Below are 23,158 nucleotides of genomic sequence, written 5' to 3' on the forward strand. Positions count from 1 at the left end.
TTACCCCGCAGGTTTCATAGAGGATGTGCTGGTTCGGGTTGGTGAACTTATTTTTCCTATTGATTTTTATGTTCTTAATATGGAAGAGGGATTTTCCCATGGTTCAGTTCCAATTATTTTAGGCAGGCCATTTATGAAAACAGCTCGAACCATGATAGATGTTTATGCTGACACATTGTCTATGGAATTTGGTGATATTGTTGTTTATTTTAGCATTCATGATGCCATGAAACATCCATCTGAGGATCATTCTGTTTTTCGTGCTAAGATAATTGATCGAGGCCGTACCCAAATCAAATAAACATTAAAAATGCAGTATCTAGGAAGTGATCCTAGGTCGTCTCCCAACGAGCAATGATAAACCAAATGTTCATAACAGATAGTAATAAAAAAGTAACGAATTGGGGGGGGCGGAGGGGGGTTGTTTGCTTTTGTAAATTAAACAGCGAATAGATGTGAATTAGAAAATATCATAATTAAAACACGTTGTTTCCCCTTGATTCACAAGCAAGTCTCTTATCCTAGGTTACGAGAGTTTATCCTTTATCAGTTCAACCACTTAATCCAACCCTAAATTAAATTACTAAGCGAAATTTAACATAAGGCATTCATTATGTGATTAAGCAACACATACACCAATTAATCATAAATGATCATTAAGCATGAACGTAAATTAAGTGCAGAGACTATTAATCAAGCACTAAGCATGCATGAATTAATAGCAATAAATTCAAAGTAATTAGTGAAGAGGAAAGACTGAATAGAATTTAATAGTAATAATAGAACCTCAAAGAGAATTGTGCTTGATCCTCAAGAGAAAACAACGCTGGAGACTTAGCCTTCCATTAATCAATAGAGAACGAAATTTTATTGCTAAAACAAAAAGTAAAAACTAGAATTGCAAAACGAAAAAGTGTCTAAAAGAAGAAGAGAAGCCTAAAACTCAAAACGAAAAGAGGAGAGAGAGGAGAGGAGAGAGAGAGAAGAGACATAAACTAGAACCTTGGTGCTGTTATATAGTTTTTCAGCCCTAAAACTTACAAATCTGTTTTAAATCCAAGCCCATAAATAAAATAAAATCTAGATAAGATAGGATAAGATAAGATCTAGATTAAATGACATCTAGATGAGATCAAATCTAAATAATATCTAGATAAGATAAAAGTTGGTAGAATAAAATAGTCTGCCCTCTTCAAGTCCAAGCCCAATTCTGGATTCAAGCCCAATGCTTCATTAATTCCTAAAATTAGATTAAAAACATCAAATTAGCTGAAATAGCCCAAATAATAAAACTGCCTAATTAATTTGACAATTAAGACTAATCAATAATTAAAATGGTGTAGAAAGGGTTAAGAAATAGGAGAAAATAATGGCACATCAATAATTGATCAGATTGTTGACGATTATATGCTTGATTTTGATTCTATTCTTCATGGTAGGAAACATCCATTTTTATCTGATCTGCATACTTGTCACTCCTTATGCATTGAATTTGAATCTCAGTTTGAATTTGATCTTGTATCTGATTTTTATGTAGAGAGTAAATTTGAATTTGAGTCTGGTTCTGATTTTTTTGGGTGTTGTACCTCTTGATGTTGATTTTTTAGAGTCAGAATGCACTAACCATGTTGTAGGAAGTACATACACTTCTGACTTGCTTTATGAGGTACAGGCTGAGGAACCTTCTTCTTCTCCTACCCTGGTTCCTCCCACTTTTCAGACACCACCCACACTAGAGTTGAAGCCCATACCAACAACCCTTAAGTACGCTTATTTAGAGGACAAGGAAAAATTTCTAGTGATCATCTCTGCCTCCCTTACTGCTGAGCAAGAGGAGAAGTTGTTGCTAGTTCTCAAGAAGCACAAGAAAGCCATCGGATGGACTTTAGCAGACATTCCTGGTATTATCCCATCTACTTGCATGCACAGGATACTTTTAGAGGATGGAGCTAAGCCAGTGAGACGGCCACAGCAGCGACTCAACCTTGTCATTCTAGATGTAGTGAAAAAGGAAGTGACCAAGCTCTTACATGCTGGAATCATCTACCCTATTTCTGACAGCCAGTGGGTGAGCCCAGTCCAAGTGGTTCCTAAGAAGACAGACCTCACAGTGATTAAGAATGAAAGGGATGAGCTTATTCCCACAAGAGTGCAGAACAGCTGGTGAGTCTGCATTGATTATAGGAGGCTAAACCAGGTAACCAGAAAAGATCATTTTCCCCTACCATTCATTGATCAAATGCTTGAGCGCTTTGCAGGTAAGTCTCATAACTGTTTTCTTGATGGTTTTTTTGGTTATTTACAAATTCATATTGCTCCTGAGGATCACGAAAAGACCACATTCACTTTTTTTTGGCACTTTTGCCTATAGGAGGATGCCCTTCGGCCTATGCAACGCCCCTAGTACCTTCTAGCGGTGTATGCTTAGCATTTTCAGTGATTTTTTAGAGAGTTGCATAGAGGTGTTTATGGATGATTTTACTGTTTATGGATCCTCTTTTGATGCATGTTTGGATAGTCTGGATAGAGTTCTTAATAGATGCATTGAAACTAACCCTGGGCTGAATTTTGAAAAGTGTCACTTCATGGTAGAACAAGGTATAGTTTTAGGGCATATCATTTCCAGTAGGGGCATAGAGGTAGACCCTACAAAAATAGTTGTTATTTCACAATTGCCTTACCCCTTTTGCATGCGAGAGGTTCGTTCTTTTCTTGGTCATGCTGGGTTTTATAGGCGCTTTATCAAGGATTTTAGCAAAGTGGCCCTTCCACTATTCAATCTACTGTAAAGGGAGGTGGAGTTTGATTTCGATGATTGGTGCAAAGAGGCTTTTGATTGCCTCAAGCGTGTGGTGACTACCACCCCTATCATTCAGGCAACTAATTGGACAGCTCCATTTGAGCTAATGTGCGATGCATCTAATTACGCATTGGGTGATCTACTACGCTTCCAGAACTTTGGATGCTGCTCAAGCAAATTACACTACCACAGAGAAGGAGCTATTAACGATAGTTTTTGCCCTTGAGAAATTTCGTTCATATTTACTTGGTACTCGTGTTATTGTTTATACTGACCATGCATCTCTAAAGTACCCGTTGAAGAAGGTTGAATCATAGCCTAGATTGATCAGGTGGATGCTTTGGCTCCAAGAGTTTGATTTGGAGATCCGTGATCGGAGTGGTGCGCAAAATCTCATGGTTGACCACCTGAGTAGGATTGAGCGTGCGTCTGAGGACTCACCCATTCAGGATGATTTTTCGGATGATCATTTGTACATTCTGTATAATATTTCTGATTCCTTCCCCACTCCTTGGTTTGCTAATATTTTGAATTATTTGGTTGCTTCTGTTTTTCCTCCCTTAGCATCTAAAGCTCAAAATGATAAAAATAAGAGTGATACTAAGCATTATATTTGGGATGACCCCTATTTGTGGAAGTTATGCAGTGACCAGGTTATTAGGAGATGCATTCCAGACCATGAGATTGACTCGGTCCTGCAATTCTGTCATTCTTCCACACCAAGTGGCCATCTTGGCATAGAGAGGACAGCTTGCAAGGTGCTTGACTGTGATTTCTATTGGCCCACCATCTTCAAGGATGTGTGGCGAATATGTAGCACTTGTGAGCCTTGTTAGAGAGCAGGCGACTCACTTTCATGGAGACAGTAAATGCCTCAACAACCCATGTTGTTCAATGAGGTGTTTGATGTCTGGGGTATAGACTTTATGGGGCCTTTCCCTATCTCTTTTAGTTTTGTTTATATTCTCCTTGCTATTGATTATGTTTCAAAAGGGGTGGAAGCCAAACCCACCAGAACTAACGGCGTTAAGGTTGTTGTGAGTTTTGTTAGATCTAATATATTTTGTAGGTTTGGAGTCCTTAGAGCCATCGTTAGTAATCAAGGCACCCATTTTTGTAACAGAATTTCCACACCTTACCACCCCCAAACTAATGGGCAGGCTGAGATTTCAAACAGGGAGATAAAAAAGATCTTGGAGAAGATTGTGCAGCCAAACAGAAATGATTGGAGCACCAGGCTGGATGATGCTCTTTGGGCGCATAAGGCTGCTTACAAAGCACCCATAGGAATGTCTCCTTATCGGGTTGTCTTTGGAAAGGCATGTCATCTTCCTGTAGAGATAGAGCACAAAGCCTACTAGGATGTAAAGACCTGCAACTTCTTTATTGATCAGGCTGGAAAGGAAAGGAAGTTGCAACTAAGTGAGCTAGATGAGATCCGTTTAGAAGCCTATGAGAATTCCAAATTTTACAAGGAAAAGGCCAAGAAGTTCCATGACAACTTGATAGCTAAGAAGGACTTTGTGGTTGGACAGAAAGTTTTATTGTATAACACTAGGCTCGGACTCATAAGTGGTAAGTTGAGGTCAAAGTGGATTGGTCCTTTTGTGGTGACTAATGTTTTTCCTTATGGTACAATTGAGATCAAAAGTGAATCCACAGATAAGAGCTTCAAGGTCAATGGACACAAGCTGAAACCATTCCTCACAAATCCCTCCTTGGTGGATGTAGTGGTGGAGGAGACCTCCTTACTTCACCCTACTCCTTTTCCGCCATGACTTAGGGAGTTTTCTTTTTCTATCTCCTTCTTTCCTTTATTGCGCTTGTCCAAATTTATTGATTGCTCTTGATCCTATGATTGTACTACATTGAGGACAATGTGTTGTTTAAGTGTGGGGGTAGATTGTTCTTTATTTGGGTTATGTACAGGTAATGGGTAATTGTTTTTGAAATAGGAGTTTCTTGGCATTTTGTGAATTGAAATCCTTGTTTTTCTGTACATGTCAAGTTAGCTTTGAAAGTTCGAATTGAAAGTGATAGATTTACCCTTGGTGAGAATTTGAGCCATCATCATCTATTTTATTCGGTGTGTTTAGCCTCATTGATTGCTTGCACAATAGCCTTTGGCTTGACTCTTGTTGATACTTCTTGCTTCACATGCATGTTGGAAGATGATTTAGGAATTTTGTTCTTATAAGCCTCTAGCCAAATAAGCCTACCTTGAATTAATTCCTTTGATAGCCCCTTTGAGCCTGTGTTCCCCTTTCTTTGTTTTGAAGCTCATTACAAGCCTTAAGTGAAAAACCATGATCTCACCCTACCCTTAAGGAATTTTGGAGCTTTGGAATTGTTTTGGGAATAAGTGTGGGGGGGTATGTTTCATTGGATGAAATGTTTTTGTTGGCCATGCTTGATGTATATACATATATTGCCTAATTGTTGCTTTATTGTTCAATTATTCAAAATGCTTTCAAATTCTGCTGCTACTATTCACGTTAAAAAAAATGAAAAAAAAAAAACAGAAAAAGAATGAAGTTGAATACATGAGGTATTGGCTTGAAGACTTGGATTGGTTTGAGGACTTGTTTGATTTTGTTTTGGGTTTACTTTTTAAGCTTAATTTTTAATTTTGATTTTGGGGTTTACTACTCTTTCTTAGTTCCCACTTATTCCCCATTGCTCCTCTATTCCTTTGGGTTTTAGCTACTTATCCCATACTTTCCTCTACCTTATCCTTGGCCCCATTACAACCTTAAAAGACCTTTTGATCCTCATGTGCATGTGTTTGTGGTGTGGTTGTCAATTTTAGAGTCTTTCCAAGTCTATGTGGTGTTTGTTTTCATGGGTGCTCTGAGAGTAAACAGTAGCCTAGACACTTGAGAGATAGAGTGCATATCTTATGAGGCTTTATCACTTTTCATTCTTGAGCTGATTGACTATTTTGCAATGTTTGAGATGCTTGGATGATTTTCATGATTGTCTTGATTCTTTAACTCTCTACGCATTGGATGTTGCCCATTCCTTTCATTCCTTGAGATTCATTGAGAAATATGTAACTGTTTTTGTGTTTGTTTGTTTCTCTTTAATGTCTCTGGATTTGTTCCTTGCTTTGCTTTTTAATTTTGCCCAGGACTGCAAAAGGCTAAGTGTGGGGGGATTTCATGTGTCATTATTTTCTCCTATTTCTTAACCCTTTTTGTCACCATTTTAATTACTGATTAGCCTTAATTGTCAAATTTATTATGCAGTTTTATCATTTGGGCTTACTTGACTAATTTTGTGCTTTTAATTTAATTTCAGGAGAATTATAAGCAATTGGGCTTGAATCCGAAATTGGGCTTGGACTTGAAGAGAGCAGACAATTTTATTTTATCAAATCTTATCTTATCCAGATTTTATTTCATCTAGATTTTATTTCGTCTAGATTTTATTTCATTCAATCTTATCTTATCTTGTCCAGATTTTATTTTATTTCATTTATGGGCTTGGAATTAAAACAAATTTGTAAGCTTTGGGGCTGAGGACCTATATAACAGCACCAGGGTTTTAGTTTACAGAGAGTTTTGGAGAAAAGAATAATTTTAGGGTTTTGCAATTCCAATTTTTATTGTTCAGGCACATTGTTCACGTACCAATAAAATTCATTGTCTGCAATTTCATTTTCTGCTTCAATCTACAATTTCATTTTCTGCTTCCAATTGCAATTTCGTTTTCTTCTAATTAATGGAATGCTAAGTCTCCAACGTTTATTTCTCTTGAGGATCAAGCACAACTCTCTTTGAGGTTTTGTTATTACTATTGAATACTGATCAGTTTTTCCTCTTCACCAATTACTCTGTATTTGTTGCTATTAATCCATGCATGCCTAGTGCTTGATTAATTTTCTCTGCGCTTAATTTACGTTCATGCTTAATAATCAGTTTCGTTCATGATTAATTGGTGTATGTGTTTCTTAATCACATAATGACAGCCTTATGTTAAATTTCGCTTAGTAATTTAATTTTGGGTTGGATTAAGTGGTTGAACTGATTAAGGATAAATTCTCGTAACCTAGGATAAGAGACTTGCTTGTGAATCAAGGGGAAACAACATGTTTTAATTATGTTATTTTCTAATTCAAATTTTCTTGTTGTTTAATTTACAAAAACAAACAACCCCCCCCCAATTCATTACTGTTTTATCACTATCTGTTATAAACGTTTGGTTGACCATTGCTCGTTGGGAGACGACCTAGGATCACTTCCTAGATACTGCATTTTTAATGTTTATTTGATTCGGGTACGACCTCGATCAAATTTGGCACCGTTGCCGGGGAGCAGTGGGCCAAAGGTTCATAATAGTGTTTAGTTATCTTATTTTGTGTAGCGTTCTGTTTTGCATTTCAGTTGCATTCCCTGTTTAGCGACTGATTCAACGACTATTTCAGCTTTGTGTTTTGATGTGAACAATGCTGAATAGTGATTAACAACGGATTTTGCAATTTAATTAGCAATTTTTATTTTGATAGTTAGAGTTGTTATTTTTGGCTGATTTTTTGTGTGGTAGCTTCTTTTGATCCATATTTTGTGTGAAAAATACCAGGAGCACTTAGTGTGGCATTATTTGAGAGAGACAAAAATTTTGGGAACTTGATTTTAGCAAAACTTAAAACGGCCATAACTTTTGCTCCGGGTATCAGAACGACTATTATTATATATGCATTTGGGGTAGAAAAAAATTTCCCAAACTATAACAATCGCTTTAGCCAGTTGAGGTCTCCCAAACTCCAAAAATCAGCTACTTACTAAGTTTTTTTATTTTTCAAGTATTATTGTCCTATTTTTCTAAACTTTGCTTAGGTAGTTTTCATAGTTAGACTTTGAATTTTGTTTGAAATTTTTTGTGCTATCTTTTCATGATTTTATGGTGTTGCTCACAAAATTTCAGCTCATTTTGATATCATTTGAGTATAGTTGTAGTTATACCCCGTTGTTAGGTGCTTGTTGAGAAACACATTATTTGCTGCATATAGTGCATGACTAGGGACAATCCAGGTGATTTACAACCCTTTGAACCTGAAATAGATAGAACCTTTCATAGATTAGTTAGGCATAGTGTGCATCCTGGTCATTCTGTGCATTTTGAGCATTCTGAGCATTTTGTTGAGGGTGATTCTGAATATTCTGATTTTGAGCATTCCACTACTAATTTTTATAGTAAGAACATGGCTCAACCTCCACCTCATGAAAGGACTCTTAGGGAGATGGTTGCACCTGATTTCACTTATGAAAGCTTGTGTATCCAATATCCTGATGAGGGTGTTCCATATGTTCTCAAGACTGGACTAATACATTTGCTGCCCAAGTTTCATGGTCTTGCAGGTGAAGATCCTTATAAGCATCTTAAGGAGTTCCATATTGTTTGTTTCACCATGAAGCCCCCTGATGTCCAGGAAGATCTTATCTTTCTAAAGGCTTTTCCTCATTCACAAAAGGGAGTGGCAGAAGATTGGTTGTACTACCTTGCTCCCAGATCCATCTCCAGCTGGGATGACCTTAAGAGGGTGTTCTTGGAGAAATTCTTCCCTGCATCTAGGACCACTGCCATCAGAAAGGACATTTTAAGCATCAAGCAACTTAGTGGAGAAAGCTTGTATGAGTACTGGGAAAGATTCAAGAAATTGTGTGCAAGCTGCCCTCACCACCAGATTTCTGAGCAACTCCTTCTTCAATATTTCTATGAGGGACTTAGCAACATGGAAAGGAGTATGATTGATGCTGCCAGTGGTGGAGCTCTTGGTGATATGACCCCTGCTGAGGCTAGGAATTTGATTGAGAAGATGGCTTCCAATTCCCAACAATTCAGTGCAAGAAATGATGCTATTGTTATTAAAGGAGTCCATGAGGTGGCCACGGATTCATCTTCATCTACTGAAAATAAAAAGCTTGAAGGAAAACTTGATGCCTTGGTCAACCTGGTAACTCAGCTTGCCATGAATCAAAAATCTACACCTGTTGCAAGAGTCTGTGGTCCATGTTCTTCAGCAGATCACCATACAAATCTTTGTCCTTCTTTGCAGCAATCTTGAGTCAATGAGCAACCTAAAGCTTATGCTGCAAACATTTATAATAGACCTCCTAAGTAGTAAAACCAACAACAGCAGAATAATTATGACCTTTCAAGCAATAGATACAATCCAGGTTGGAGGAATCATCCAAATCTGAGATGGACAAGTCCTCCACAACAACAACAGCTTGTCCCTCCTTTCTAGAATGCTGCTGGTCCAAGCAAGCCATATGTTCCGCCTCCAATGCAGTAGCAGCAACAACAAAGACAACAAGCAACTGAGGCCCCTCCTCAACCTTCCTTTGAAGAGTTAGTAAGGCAAATGACCATCCAAAATATGCAATTTCAGCAAGAGACAAGAGCCTCCATTCAGAGTCTGACAAATCAAATGGGGCAGATGGCTACCCAGTTGAACCAAGCTCAATCCCAAAATTCTGACAAATTGCCTTCACAAACTGTGCAGAATCCAAAAAATGTGAGTGCCATCACCTTGAGGTATGGCAACCAAATTCAAGTGCCTCCACCAGTAGCAGCACCTGCACCTAAACCTGTCAAGCTTCATTCTACACCTGAAAAAGAGGATGAGATAGTTGCACAAAAGAGAAAGCTTCCTAACAAAAATTTTCATGCAGGTGGACCTTCTTCTAGTAATTCTAACTTACAGCAGCCTCCTATCCCTCTTCCATTCCCACCTAAAGTAATTCCAAACAAAAAATGGAAGAAGCGTAAAAGGAGATCTTGGAGACCTTCAGAAAAGTATAGATGAACATACCTCTGCTAGATGCCATCAAGCAAATTCCAAGATATGCCAAGTTTCTAAAGGAGTTGTGCACCCACAAAAGGAAGCTCAAAGGCAATGAAAGGATTAGCATGGGCAGAAATGTGTCAGCATTGATAGGTAAACCTGTTCCTCACATTCCTGAGAAATGTAAGGACCCAGGTACTTTATGTATACCTTGCATTATTCGGAACAATAAATTTGAGAATGCCATGCTAGATCTAGGAGCATCAGTTAGTGTCATGCCTTTGTCTATTTTCAATTCTTTATCTCTTGGACCTTTGCAATCTACAGATGTGGTGATTCATTTGGCAAATAGAAGTGTTGCTTACCCCGTAGGTTTCATAGAGGATTTGCTGGTTTGGGTTGGTGAACTTATTTTTCCTATTGATTTTTATGTTCTTAATAAGGAAGAGGGATTTTCCCATGGTTCAGTTCCAATTATTTTAGGCAGGCCATTTATGAAAACAGCCCGAACCAAGATAGATGTTTATGTTGGCACATTGTCTATGGAATTTGGTGATATTGTTGTTCATTTTAACATTCTGGATGCCATGAAACATCCATCTAAGGATCATTTCGTTTTTCGTGCTGAGATAATTGATCAGATTGTTGATGATTATATGTTTGATTTTGATTCTGTTCTTCATGGTAGGAAACATCCATTTTTATCTGATCTGCATACTTGTCACTCCTTATGCATGGAATCTGAATCTGAGTTTGAATCTGATCCTGCATCTGATTTTTATGTTGAGAGTGAATTTGAATTTGAGTCTAGTTCAAATTTTCTGGGTGTTGTACCTCTTGATGTTGATTTTTTAGAGTCAGAATGCACTAACCATGTTGCAGGAAGTACATATACTTCTGACTTGCTTTATGAGGTACAGGCTGAGGAACCTTCTTCTTTTCCTACCATGGTTCCTCCCACTGTTCAGCCACCACCCACACATGAGTTAAAGCCCATACCAGCAAACCTCAAATATGCGTACTTGGATGACAAGGAAAAATTTCCAATGATCATCTCTGCCTCCCTTGCTGCTAAGCAAGAGGAGAAGTTGTTGCTAGTTCTCAAGAAGCACAAGAAAGCCATTGGATGGACTTTAGTAGACATTGTTGGTATTAGCCCATCTACCTGTATGTATAGGATACTTTTAGAGGATGGAGCTAAGCTAGTGAGGCAGCCACAGCGGCGACTCAACCCCGTCATTCTAGATGTGGTGAAAAAGGAAGTGAGCAAGCTCTTACAAACTGGAATCATCTACCCCATTTCTGACAACCAGTGGGTGAGTCTAGTCCAAGTGGTTCCTAAGAAGACAGGCCTCACAGTGATCAAGAAAGAGAATGATGAGCTTATCACCACAAGAGTGCAGAACAGTTGGCGAGTCTGCATTGATTATAGGAGGTTGAACCAGGTAACTAGAAAAGATCATTTTCCCCTGCCTTTCATTGATCAAATGCTTGAGCGCTTGGCAGGTAAGTCTCATTACTGTTTTCTTGATGGTTTTTCTGGTTATTTACAAATTCATATTGCTCCTGAGGATCAAGAAAAGACCACATTCACCTGTCCCTTTGGCACTTTTGCCTATAGGCGGATGCCCTTTGGCCTATGCAACGTCCCTGGTACCCTCCAACGGTGTATGCTTAGCATTTTCAGTGATTTTTTAGAGAGTTGCATAGAGGTGTTTATGGATGATTTTACTGTTTATGGATCCTCTTTTGATGCATGTTTGGATAGTTTGGATAGAGTTCTTAATAGATGCATTGAAACTAACCTTGTGCTGAATTTTGAAAAATGTCACTTCATGGTAGAACAAGGTATAGTTTTAAGGCATATCATTTCTAGTAGGGGCATATAGGTAGACCCTGCAAAAATAGATGTTATTTCACAATTGCCTTACCCCTCTTGCGTGCGAGAGGTTCGTTCTTTTCTTGGTCATGCAGGGTTTTATAGGCGTTTTATCAAGGATTTTAGCAAAGTGGCCCTTCCACTATCCAATCTGCTGCAAAAGGAGGTGGAGTTTGATTTTGATGACCAATGCAAAGAGGCTTTTGATTGCCTCAAGCGTGCGGTGACTACCACCCCTATCATTCAGGCACCTGATTGGACAGCCCCATTTGAGCTAATGTGTGATGCATCTAATTACGCATTGGGGGCTGTCCTTGCTCAAAAGATTGATAAGCTGCCTCGGGTGATCTACTATGCTTCCAGAACTTTGGATGCTGCTCAAGCAAATTACACTACCACAGAGAAATAGCTATTAGCAATAGTTTTTGCTCTTGAAATATTTCATTCATATTTGCTTGGCACTCGTGTTATTGTTTATACTGACCATGTAGCTCTGAAGTACCTGTTGAAGAAGGCTGAATCAAAGCCTAGATTGATCAGGTGGATGCTTTGGCTCCAAGAGTTTGATTTGGAAATCTGTGATCGGAGTGGTGCACAGAATCTAGTGGCTAACCACCTGAGTAGGATTGAGCGTGTGTCTGAGGACTTACCCATTTGGGATAATTTTCCGGATGACCATTTGTAGATTCTGTATAGTGTTTCTGATTCCTTCCCCACTTTCTGGTTTTCTAATATTGTTAATTAAGAGCGATGCTAAGCATTATATTTGGAGCGATGCAAAGCAAATATGAATGAAATTTTCTGATTCCTTCCCCACTCCCTGGTATAGTATTTCTGATTCCTTCCCCACTCCCTGATATAGTATTTCTGATTCCTTCCCCACTCCCTGGTATAGTATTTCTAATTCCTCCCTTAGCATCTAAAGCTCAAAATGATAAAATTAAGAGCGATGCTAAGCATTATATTTGGGATGACCCCTATTTGTGGAAGTTGTGCAGTGACCAGGTTATTAGGAGATGCATTCCAGACCATGAGATTGACTCGATCCTACAATTCTATCATTCTTCTGCACCAGATGGCCATCTTGGCATACAGAGGATAGCTTACAAGGTGCTTGATTGTGGTTTCTATTGGCCCACTATCTTCAAGGATGCGTGGAGAATATGTAGCACTTGTGAGCCTTGTCAGAGAGCAAGCAGCTCACCTTCATGGAGACAGCAAATGCCTCAATAACCCATGTTATTCTGTGAGGTGTTTGATGTCTGGGGTATAGATTTTATGGGGCCTTTCCCTTACTCTTTTGGTTTTGTTTATATTCTCCTTGCAATTGATTATGTTTCAAAATGGGTGGAAGCCAAACCCACCAGAACTAACGATGCTAAGGTTGTTGTGGACTTTGTTAGATCTAATCTGTTTTGCATGTTTGGAGTTCCTAGAGCCATCGTTAGTGATCAAGGCAGCCATTTTTGTAACAGATCCATGTATGCCTTGCTCAAAAAGTATGGGGTCATGCACAAAATTTCCAGACCATACCACCCCCAAACTAATGGGCAGGCTGAGATTTCAAACAGGGAGATAGAAAGGATCTTGGAGAAGATTGTGCAACCGAACATAAAGGATTGGAGCAACAGGCTAGATAATGCTCTTTGGGCGCATCGGACTGCCTACAAAGCACCCATAGGAATGTCTCTTTATCGGGTTGTCTTTGGCAAGGCATGTCATCTTCCTGTAGAGGTAGAGCACAAAGCCTACTGGGCTGTAAAGACCTGCAACTTCTCTATTGACCAGGTTGGAGAGGAAAGGAAGTTGCAACTAAGTGAGCTAGATGAGATCCGTTTAGAAGCCTATGAGAATTCCAAATTCTACAAGGAGAAGACCAAGAAGTTCCATGACAGCTTGATAGCTAAGAAGGACTTTGTGGTTGGACATAAAGTTTTATTGTATAACTCTAGGCTCGGACTCATGAGTGGTAAGTTGAGGTCAAAGTGGATTGGTCCTTTTGTGGTGACTAATGTTTTTCCTTATGGTACAGTTGAGATCAAAAGTGAATCCACAGATAAAGGCTTCAAGGTCAATGGACACCAGCTGAAACCATTCCTCACAAATCCCTCCTTAGTGGATGTAGTGGTGGAGGAGACCTCCTTACTTCACCCTACTTCTCTTCCGCCATGACTTAGGGAGTTTTCATTTTCTGTCTCCTTCATTACTTTTATTGCACTTGTCCAAATTTATTGATTGCTTTGATTGTTCATGATCTTATGATTGTGCTACATTGAGGACAATGTGTTGTATAAGTGTGATCGGGGGGAGAAGATTGTTCTTTAATTTTGTTGGGTATTCTAGTTTAATTTTATTAGGTTTTCTAGGTTAATTTTGTTATTTTGCTTTTATGTTTTGTGTACAACATTGCATGTTCTCTTTGAATTATAGGTTATGTACAGGTAATGGGTAATTGTTTTTGAAATAGGAGTTTCTTGGCATTTTGTGAATTGAAATCCTTGTTTTTCTCTGCATGTCAAGTTAGTTTTGAAAGCTCGAATTGAAGGTGATAGATTTACCCTCGGTGAGAATTTGAGCCATCATCATCTATTTTATTCGGTGTGTTTTGCCCCATTGATTGCTTGCACAATAGCCTTGGCTTGACTCTTGTTGATACTTCTTGCTTCACATGCATGTTGGGTGATGATTTAGGCATTTTGTTCTTATAAGCCTCTAGCCAAATGAACCTACCTTGAATTAATTCTTTTGATAGCCCCTTTGAGCCTATGTTCCCCTTTCTTTGTTTTGAAGCTCATTACAAGACTTAAGTGAAAAACCATGAATTCACGCTTTGGAGCTTTGGAATTATTTTGGGAATAAGATTGAGGGGGGGGGGTATGTTTCATTGGATGATATGTTTTTGTTGGCCATGCTTGATGATGTATTTTGACCATGCTTGATGTATATACATATATTGCCTAATTGTTGCTTTATTTTTCAAATGCTTTCAATTGCTACTGTTCACGTTCAAAAAAAATTAAAAAAAAAATCAAAAAAATTTTAAAAAAAAGAATGAAGTTGAATAAATGAGGTCTTGGTTTGAAGACTTGGATTGGTTTGAGGACTTGGTTGATTTTGTTTTGGGTTTACTTTTTAATTTTGGTTTTGGGGTTTACTACTTTTTCTTACTTCTCACTTATTCCCCATTGCTCCCTTTTTCCTTTGGGTTTTAGCTACTATCCCATACTTTCATCTACCTTGTCCTTGGCCCCATTACAACCTTAAAAGACCTTTTGATCCTTATGTGCATGTGCTTGTGATGTGGTTGTCAATTTTAGAGTCTTGCCAAGTCTATGTGGTGTTTGTTTTAATGGGTGCTCTAAGAGTAAACAGTAGCCTAGACACTTGAGAGATAGAGTTCATTTCTTGTGAGGCTTTATCACTTTTCATTCTTGAGCTGATTGACTATCTTGCCATGCTTGACATGCTTGGATGATTTTCATGACGGCCTTGACTCTTCAACTCTTTACGTGTTGGATGTTACCCATTCTTTTCATTCCTTGAGATTCATTGAGAAATATGTAATTGTTGTTGTGTCTTTTTGTTTCTCTTTAATGTCTCTAGATTTGTCCCTTGCTTTATTTTTATTTTGCCCAGGAGTGCAAAAGGCTAAGTGTGAGGGGATTTGATGTGTCATCATTTTCTCATATTTCTTAACCCTTTTTGTCACCATTTTAATTACTGATTAGCCTTAATTGTCAAATTAATTATGCAGTTTTATCATTTGGGCTTACTGGATTAATTTTGTGTTCTTAATTTAATTTCAGGAGAATTATAAGCAATTAGGCTTGAATCCAGAATTGGGCTTGGACTTGAAGAGAGCAGACTATTTTATTCTACCAAATCTTATCTTATCTAGATTTTATCTCATCTAGATATTATCTCATCTAGATATTATTTCATCTAGATCTTATCTTATCTTATCTAGATATTATTTCATCTAGATCTTATCTTATCTTATCTAGATTTTATTTTATTTATGGGCTTGGATTTAAAACAGATTTGTAAGCTTTAGGGCTGAGAAACTATATAACAGCACCAAGGTTCTAGTTTTAGCCCTCTTTTGGGTTTTAGCCTTTTTTTCATTTTGGGAGAGTAATTCTAGTTTTCTTTGTTTTCTACTACAATTTCGTTTTCTACTGATTAATGGAAGGCTAAGTCTCCAGCGTTGTTTTCTCTTAAGGATCAAGCACAACTCTCTTTGAGGTTTTATTATTACTATTGAATTCTGTTCAGTTTTTCCTCTTCACCAATTACTCTGTATTTGTTGCTATTGATCCATGCATGCTTAGTGCTTGATTAATTGTCTCTGCGCTTAATTTACGTTCATGCTTAATGATAAGTTTCGTTCATGATTAATTGGTGTATGTGATGCTTAATCACATAATGACAGCCTTATGTTAAATTTCGCTTAGTAATTTAATTTAGGGTTGGATTAAGTGGTTGAACTGATAAAGGATAAATTCTCGTAACCTAGAATAAGAGACTTGCTTGTGAATCAAGGGGAAATAACGTGTTTTAATTCTAATATTTTCCAATTAAAATTTACTCATTGTTTAATTTACAAAAACAAACAACCCCCCCCCCCCATTCGTTACTGTTGTATTACTATTTGTTATGAATGTTTGGTTGACCATTGCTCGTTGGGAGACGATCTAGGATCACTTCCTAGATACTGTATTTTTAATGTTTATTTGATTCGGGTACGGCCTCAATCACACCTACTGTGCTTAGCACATTGATCTCGCGCTTAGCGTGCGGCTTTGATGCTGATGCTCTGCCAGATCCTCCTTTGCACTAAGCGCGCTGAAGCTGCGCTTAGCAGTAGGTATGTGCTTAGCCCACTGTTGAGCTTAGCCCAACTGCTACATTTGCAATTCAAAACTTAGCCTCTTTTTCACCTGAAAATGTACAAATTTCATCATTAAATCCAATGGAAATGTTCTAGAGACAGCATTAACCAAAAAACAAGATTTATTTATAAAAATCACTACAAAATAACCACAAATTGGGGAACTATACAAGCTTTGGAAAATTATTTCTATACAAAAGTTTGTCGTATGAAGCGACTAACAAACTCCCCCAAATTTACAATTTTGCTTGTCCTCAAGCAAAGAAAGAACAATTCACTTGTCCTCAAGTGACAAAGATAGTGGTCAATCAAAAGAAAATGGTATTTGATTCATCAAGGACATCAACCATATGAACTGAATATTATGGAATGCTTAAATCAATCACTTCTCACAAGCATGCAGCTTTTCAAAGATAGGAGCACAAGTATTAGAGTCACAGCTGAAATAAGCTAGTAAGCATGACAGAAATCAAGGAAGGATCATCAACCAAAACCTCACAGTCATTGTTTCACTCAAACTCAAGTGTTTAGGCTTATTCCATCATAAACAACCAACACATGTTTCAACCTTTGCATTTCATCTCATATCATACAGTAATGAACACACAAAAATGAATCCAAAGGACTTTCCAGGCTTGTAATGGGGTTAGGCTGCCAACAATTCATGGTTTTTCTTATATACCAAAACTTTTGTTTTGAGTCCTTGTCGCCAGTCAAATGATGACATGATACTATCACAATCATCGATAATTATATAAAAATCAATTTATAAGGCTACACATCATCACTTAACTTCGACATCTAGTGCTATTTTTGTTGTTAATCAATGCATTTGGTGGTTATTCATTTACTATTTTTGCTAGCAATTATAATGTACATCAAATAAATATTTGAAATTATAACAAATACAAAGTAATATAATTATTTAAATATATAAAAGAATATGTGCATATTTGAAATTAAAATTGTAAGAAATATAATATTAAGAATGACATATGGTATTGTTTAAATAAAATTTTATCGAGAGATTTACTTCTCTCCCAAAATAAATTCTGATAGTATAACTAATGTATTAAACTTGAATGAGAAATTTATATATTTATATTTAATTTTAGAGGAGACATCAAATTACATTCGTGTAACTTTGAAAACTATGACATAAGTTTTGTAACTTGATATAGAATGTAATTTTTATTGATCCAACCGTTGAATAATAAGTATATATTACCAAGATTGTCTGTGTCAAATTTTGTCAAAATTAAACAATAACAAGAAGGTAATCAAATAATCAATATTTTATTATATTTTGAAATCTTTATATTACATCGATTTTAATCTATATGAACGAGGTAACAAATGATTTTGGATTAATATAAAATTTTGCATATATGATCTATGCGAAAGAACTTTCATTCCAACAATGAGTTATAAAAAAATATTATCCGGTTAAAAGTTATAGAATGGTGTAATAATTGTCAAAGTTACACTGGTGTAATTTGATCCCTTATATAAATACATATTTTACATTGTACATATAATTTTACACAGGTCGGTTTGGATTTTAAAATACTGGTGTTACAAACATCAATAGAGATAGTGGTTTGTGTGTGCTCACAGTCTTTGACAGAGATTAGTCACTACTTTTGATGTCGTTCATGGATTTTTTTTTATCGATGTTATCTAGTTTTTTTATCAACATCATTTGAGGTTAATTTTTTTGTCGATGTCAGCTAGGATTTTTTGTCGACGTCAACTAATGATGTTTTTTGATCTACATCGGCCATGGCTATTTTTTTGCCGACATCTGCTACATTTTTTTACTAATGTTAGTCGAGGATATTTTTGCTGACGTTGCCTAGGGTTCTTTCATTCTACTTCAACTAAGGCTATTTTTTGTCTAACTGTAGCTAGAATTTTTTTAGCCAACATCAGTTGGGAAAAGTTTTGGGTTGACATCGACTAAGGTTTTTTTGGCTGACACAGGTCAGTTATAATTTCGGTCAACGTTAGCCAAAAAGTAGCCTAGCTGACGCCGACTAGAAATACCCTAGCCAATGTCTGTTGGAAAAAGCCTTGTTGGCATCAACTGAAAAAACCCTAGTCATTATCGACAAAAAAGCACTGACCAACATTGGCCAAATAAACCCTAGTCGACATCTACCAAAAATAGTTATGGCCAATGTTGACCAATAAACATTGTTGGTTGACATCGGCCAAAACATAGCTCCAACATACATCGACTGAAACACAACTCTAGCCTACATTGGCCAAAAAATAGTCGCGGTAGACATCAACTACAAAGAACCCTAGCTGATGTCAATCAAAAAATAGCCTCAACCGATGTTAACCAAAAAGCTTCATTAGTCAACATTGTCCATAAAAACTCTGGACGACATTGATAATGAAACTAATTAATAATTTACACCTTAAGAGACTATTTTTACCATAATTTTTGGTTCCAAGACAGATTATTACGATTTTAGAGATTAAATTAATTGATATTTTATAATTTTCGGGACTATTTTACTATTCCATTAATTCCAAGAACCAATGTCAGCATGTTATAATATCAAGATCCAAATTGGAATTCACTCAAAAATAAATGTATTATAATATTATTAAGGGAAAAACTGAATTTATTCATGAAAAAAACCAGGTTCAGACTGGTTTAGTATTATTAACATGTAATAACACACCAAAACATTCAAAATGCTTATAATGCTCAACGCACAGTCCGTGCTGTGTACTTTGTAAGCCCATCACAGTCTCAAAGTACCATTATGTGATCCACACGAATACAATTCGCAAAGACTGAAACAAAGGCCTTGAAAAACTTTTTCTCCCAAAACATGAAGCGTATCTGTTGTTGATAAGCATGGAGCCAGTACCTATATTTTGCCAGTTAAACCGCAATCTCCTAATATGTCCCATTGGTTACCTCCCACTATTGTTTACCAATTTCCTTCGCCTTGTATATGTCGGCAATAAGAAGAAAAAGATGTTTACTTCTTTGGCCTTGTAAGGCGGGGGTGCTGTTCGCATATGCTTTTGTAATGTTGTCTGTCAAGAGTTATTATTACTACTTTTTGTAATGTTTTGGAGGTTGAGACTTAACACATTTTGTCTAAAGGTTTGTATTATGATTCTATAAATAAACTCTTTTTTGGCTCTTCAAAAAGAAAAAAAAAATGTTTACATGCATGCTGCCACAAAATACAATTACCACATCGATCCACCAGAATATTGCCATATAGTCCGTACATATAATAACTGCAATATACCTCTCCCATTTGTATCGGATGTACACAATGTGAACAAATCCAGTCATATATTGCATTCATGCGTTCACACTTGCGCAACCCACCCACAGCCATGAATTAAGTAATGTATTATAATGCTAACTCTTCAATCATATTCATACCAGCGCATCACATGCATATCTAGGAATAAACAATTACATCTGTTGCTCTTAATCAATCTTAATTGCCACATCTATCACTGAATGTAGTAACATTACTTTCCATTAATAAAACAACAGGACAGCTATTATTTTAACTTGAAACCTACTATTTTTTAAGACGAATGGACTTAAAATTAAAGAGATTAGAAGAGAAAGACTTCAAACTCAACCTCCAAAACAAACCTATATTACAAAGAGCAACTTCAACCTATTTCACTCAAACATGCAGGACAGACACGTTGTATTCGACAATTGCAACACCAGCCTTAGCATCATGCACATGTGTCTTAAGCACAGAAGAACCCCTTGCATATTTGAAGATCCCACTACCCCCAACAATTGGCATTTCTTTAACACTCTGCAACATAGGGTTCCTCCCAAGAATGCTGAGGGTGCTGCCATTGTAAATGCCCTCAGTGAAGAACAAATTCGTTACCATGAGTATCGCAGGTTCATGTTGCGAAGCCTCAGCATATATTCCCTGACATCTTCCAACAAGCTTTGAAGTTGGACTTGGTCCTTCAGTTAGAGGGTCATCCATCATGTAAATAGTCCCAAAACCAGAAATGGACACCTTAGGAGGCTCAACAATTTTCATAGCAGTCGGGTGTTCCCCCATTTTGTTGTTATGGAAATAAAAGTGGAGTTGGGTGAGTCTTTCCACGGGTTTTGTGGATAGCGACATAGGAGACTCTTTTGCAAACACTTCACTATTTGCTGGTAAGGAACCTGACATGATAACCATGAAATGCAAGGAAAAAAGGAGACACACAAGTGAAGCCATATCGGTACAATTTTTAGGTATGTTAGCCAGTGGTTGCAAACAGCTATATATATAGGCTACCAGAAGATATAGGTACCTTGTGGTGGAAAACTTTATTAGTTACTTTAAGGCTGGATTTGTGCAGTACTTTTTTGGATGCTATATATAATGGTCGGATTCGAACCCAATCTTTATGGGATTGTTTTACGACAATTAACATAGGATAAAATGGAGATAAACAATTCCATCATACTGGTGCAATTCTTTTATGTACTTCATGATAATTGTTACATTTATTAATTGCTTTGCACCAATCAGTTTTACACACTCGGTTAACATTTATCATTTCCTTTTATTTTTTTCTATTACATCATTATATATACTTCTCTTTTCCTTCATTCTGTTACCAAGGTTAATGTTGCATATTGTTCACGGGCATGAACTTTTCTAAATCCCTATCAAGGCATGCGCATGTGCTCTGTTCTTCTCTTTTGAAATTGGCCAATACTGCACTTAGGGTGGTCACGGGTGTGCTTAAAAAATCAGAGATCCGGTGGTGCACATTTGGTGTTATGGTGCATATATAACTGGCTCAATGAGAAATCGAGTTGCCACCTATATCAGTCAATCAATGATAGCGGAGGTTCCAAAGCAAGCTTGGACCACATAGAAGACAAAAATGCCAAGGAAAACCTATAATCCAATCATATTTTCTGTGCTTCACTGGTTTTCTGATTTTCATACTAAATTAAGAGAGATTAAAATCCCTATGAAGTAACAAGCTAAATTGTGTAGAGAATATTATTGCCATGTCAATTATGGTCTGCCATGTATTTTTTATTTAACATTTTATCTAAAATAGTTTAATAAATTGAGATTACTTGAAGCATATGATCATGATTTCTCATGAAGTGATTACTCATGCAAGTCAATGATCAATCACTACATTACTCATTGTTTCAGCTGGGTAAATATCGACTTTGCTTGTCAAGGACATTTGGGATGCAACTTAGCACGCATCGATCGACTTAAAAATAATAAGCTGATGACAAGTTCAAGAACAACATAAATCAAATATGCCTTAATAATAACCAACTTATGACAACTTTATGACAGCCCTCAGATGGGACCGTAACGCAAATACTTGTAATAAGACACGTGATTAATAGCGCCACGACAGCACCACTATAAATAGACACCATTTAATAACATAAGGACAACACTCTCATGATAAACCCAATCTGTAGTTTCACTCTCTTGTTCTCATGCTCACTCTCACCACTCTAACTCTCATCTGAAACCCTCTTGTAGCTCTCCCACTCAACAAAACCCTCCTGAGCCTCGCACACCCACTTGTTGGAGTCCCTCTTCCTCACACCACAGTACACCAGGTGGCACACCTCTCGACACCATTTCTTGGGATTGCTCGCCACCAGAAAATAATCCTCCCCCACCGGCACCGATGCTGCTATCGCAAAGCCGTCTCCGTTGTGGCTCTGCTTCCACTATGCCTTTTGTATCTGTCTCAAATCCACCATCGTCGTGGATTTGTCAATGTTGTTGCTCCTTCTCATGGACAAAAGCTATGTGACCTTTCTGCTCCATCTCGTGGTTGTTAAAGGTGTAGATGAGGTCCTTGAGTTGAGTGTCACGGAGCTGGATGGTGCAGACCCAAGGACGAAGCTGGTGGCGTTTATGAGGTTGGACTTGTCAATGTCATTGGGGCTGATGATGGCGGTGAAGTCATAGATAGGACTGATCAGTTGGAATCCCTTGTAGGAATTGAAATTGTAAATCATGCATGTTTTAATGATGCCAAATGCCAAAAAGAATTTACTTGATAATGGTTCTCATCATCAAAAGGGGGGAGAATGTGAATCATGCAGGTTTTAATGATACCAAAAAGAATTTACTTGATAATGGTTGTCATCATCAAAAAAGGGGGAGAATGTGAATGTATGAATACAGGTTTTTAATGATGCCGAAGTATAATCAAACAAGATTGCTTCAAGAAACATTCAAGGTTAAGCAAACAGGGATTGCTTCAAGATTAAATCAAGACTAAGAAAACAAAGATCAAGAAGAAAGCTAAGTCTTAGTCTATCTTTTGTTAAAAGAGTCTCTTAGTGATTGCAAAGGTTTGACCTCACAACATAGTTTTTAAATTGATTATAAAAAGGTTTTAAAATATTTTTAAAATTTTCTGAAAAAGACATTTTTCCACTAGCAATCGATTACCAGGCATTGTAATCAATTATCAGAAGCAAAATTATTTTAAAAAGATTTTCCAGAAAGTTTGAAATTTGAAATTTGAAAATTTCAAAAAAACTTTTTGAAAAGACACGTCTCTTCAAAACCATTTTGAAAAGGCACAATGGTCCTATATATATGTGTGTCTGACTTTGAAAAGCAAGAGAGAGATTCTAAGATAACTTAATTGTCAAATGCTCTCTCAACAAATCTTGGGCAAACATTTGCAAATCTATTGAGAATTCATCTAGGAACTTCAAATTGTATTATCATCTCTAAAAGAGAGAAATTCCTCTAGGATCTTCAAATTGTATTATCATCTCTA

The 23,158-nt window shown here is 37.1% G+C and overlaps 1 protein-coding gene and 1 non-coding gene across 2 annotated transcripts; both read right to left on the bottom strand.

Moving 5' to 3' along the window:
* Positions 1-8,381: 8,381 nt before the first annotated feature.
* LOC114410971 lies at positions 8,382-8,488 on the bottom strand. The gene has a single exon (XR_003666361.1). It is a non-coding gene; the product is annotated as a small nucleolar RNA R71 (small nucleolar RNA).
* Positions 8,489-19,745: 11,257 nt separating this feature from the next.
* On the bottom strand, positions 19,746-20,706 carry LOC114409523 (dirigent protein 22-like). Its single transcript, XM_028373009.1, has one exon. The coding sequence runs from the start codon at positions 20,602-20,604 to the stop codon at positions 20,038-20,040; it is 567 nt and encodes a 188-aa protein (XP_028228810.1). The 5' UTR covers positions 20,605-20,706; the 3' UTR covers positions 19,746-20,037.
* Between the last annotated feature and the right edge of the window lie 2,452 nt (positions 20,707-23,158).

This window comes from Glycine soja, chromosome 4 (genome assembly GCF_004193775.1).
Source record: "Glycine soja cultivar W05 chromosome 4, ASM419377v2, whole genome shotgun sequence".
NCBI classification, from domain to species: Eukaryota; Viridiplantae; Streptophyta; class Magnoliopsida; order Fabales; family Fabaceae; genus Glycine; species Glycine soja.

What these genes read in the sequence shown, in the direction of transcription:
- LOC114409523 (XM_028373009.1), bottom strand. Translation starts at nt 20,604, where the DNA reads ATGGCTTCACTTGTGTGTCTCCTTTTTTCCTTGCATTTCATGGTTATC.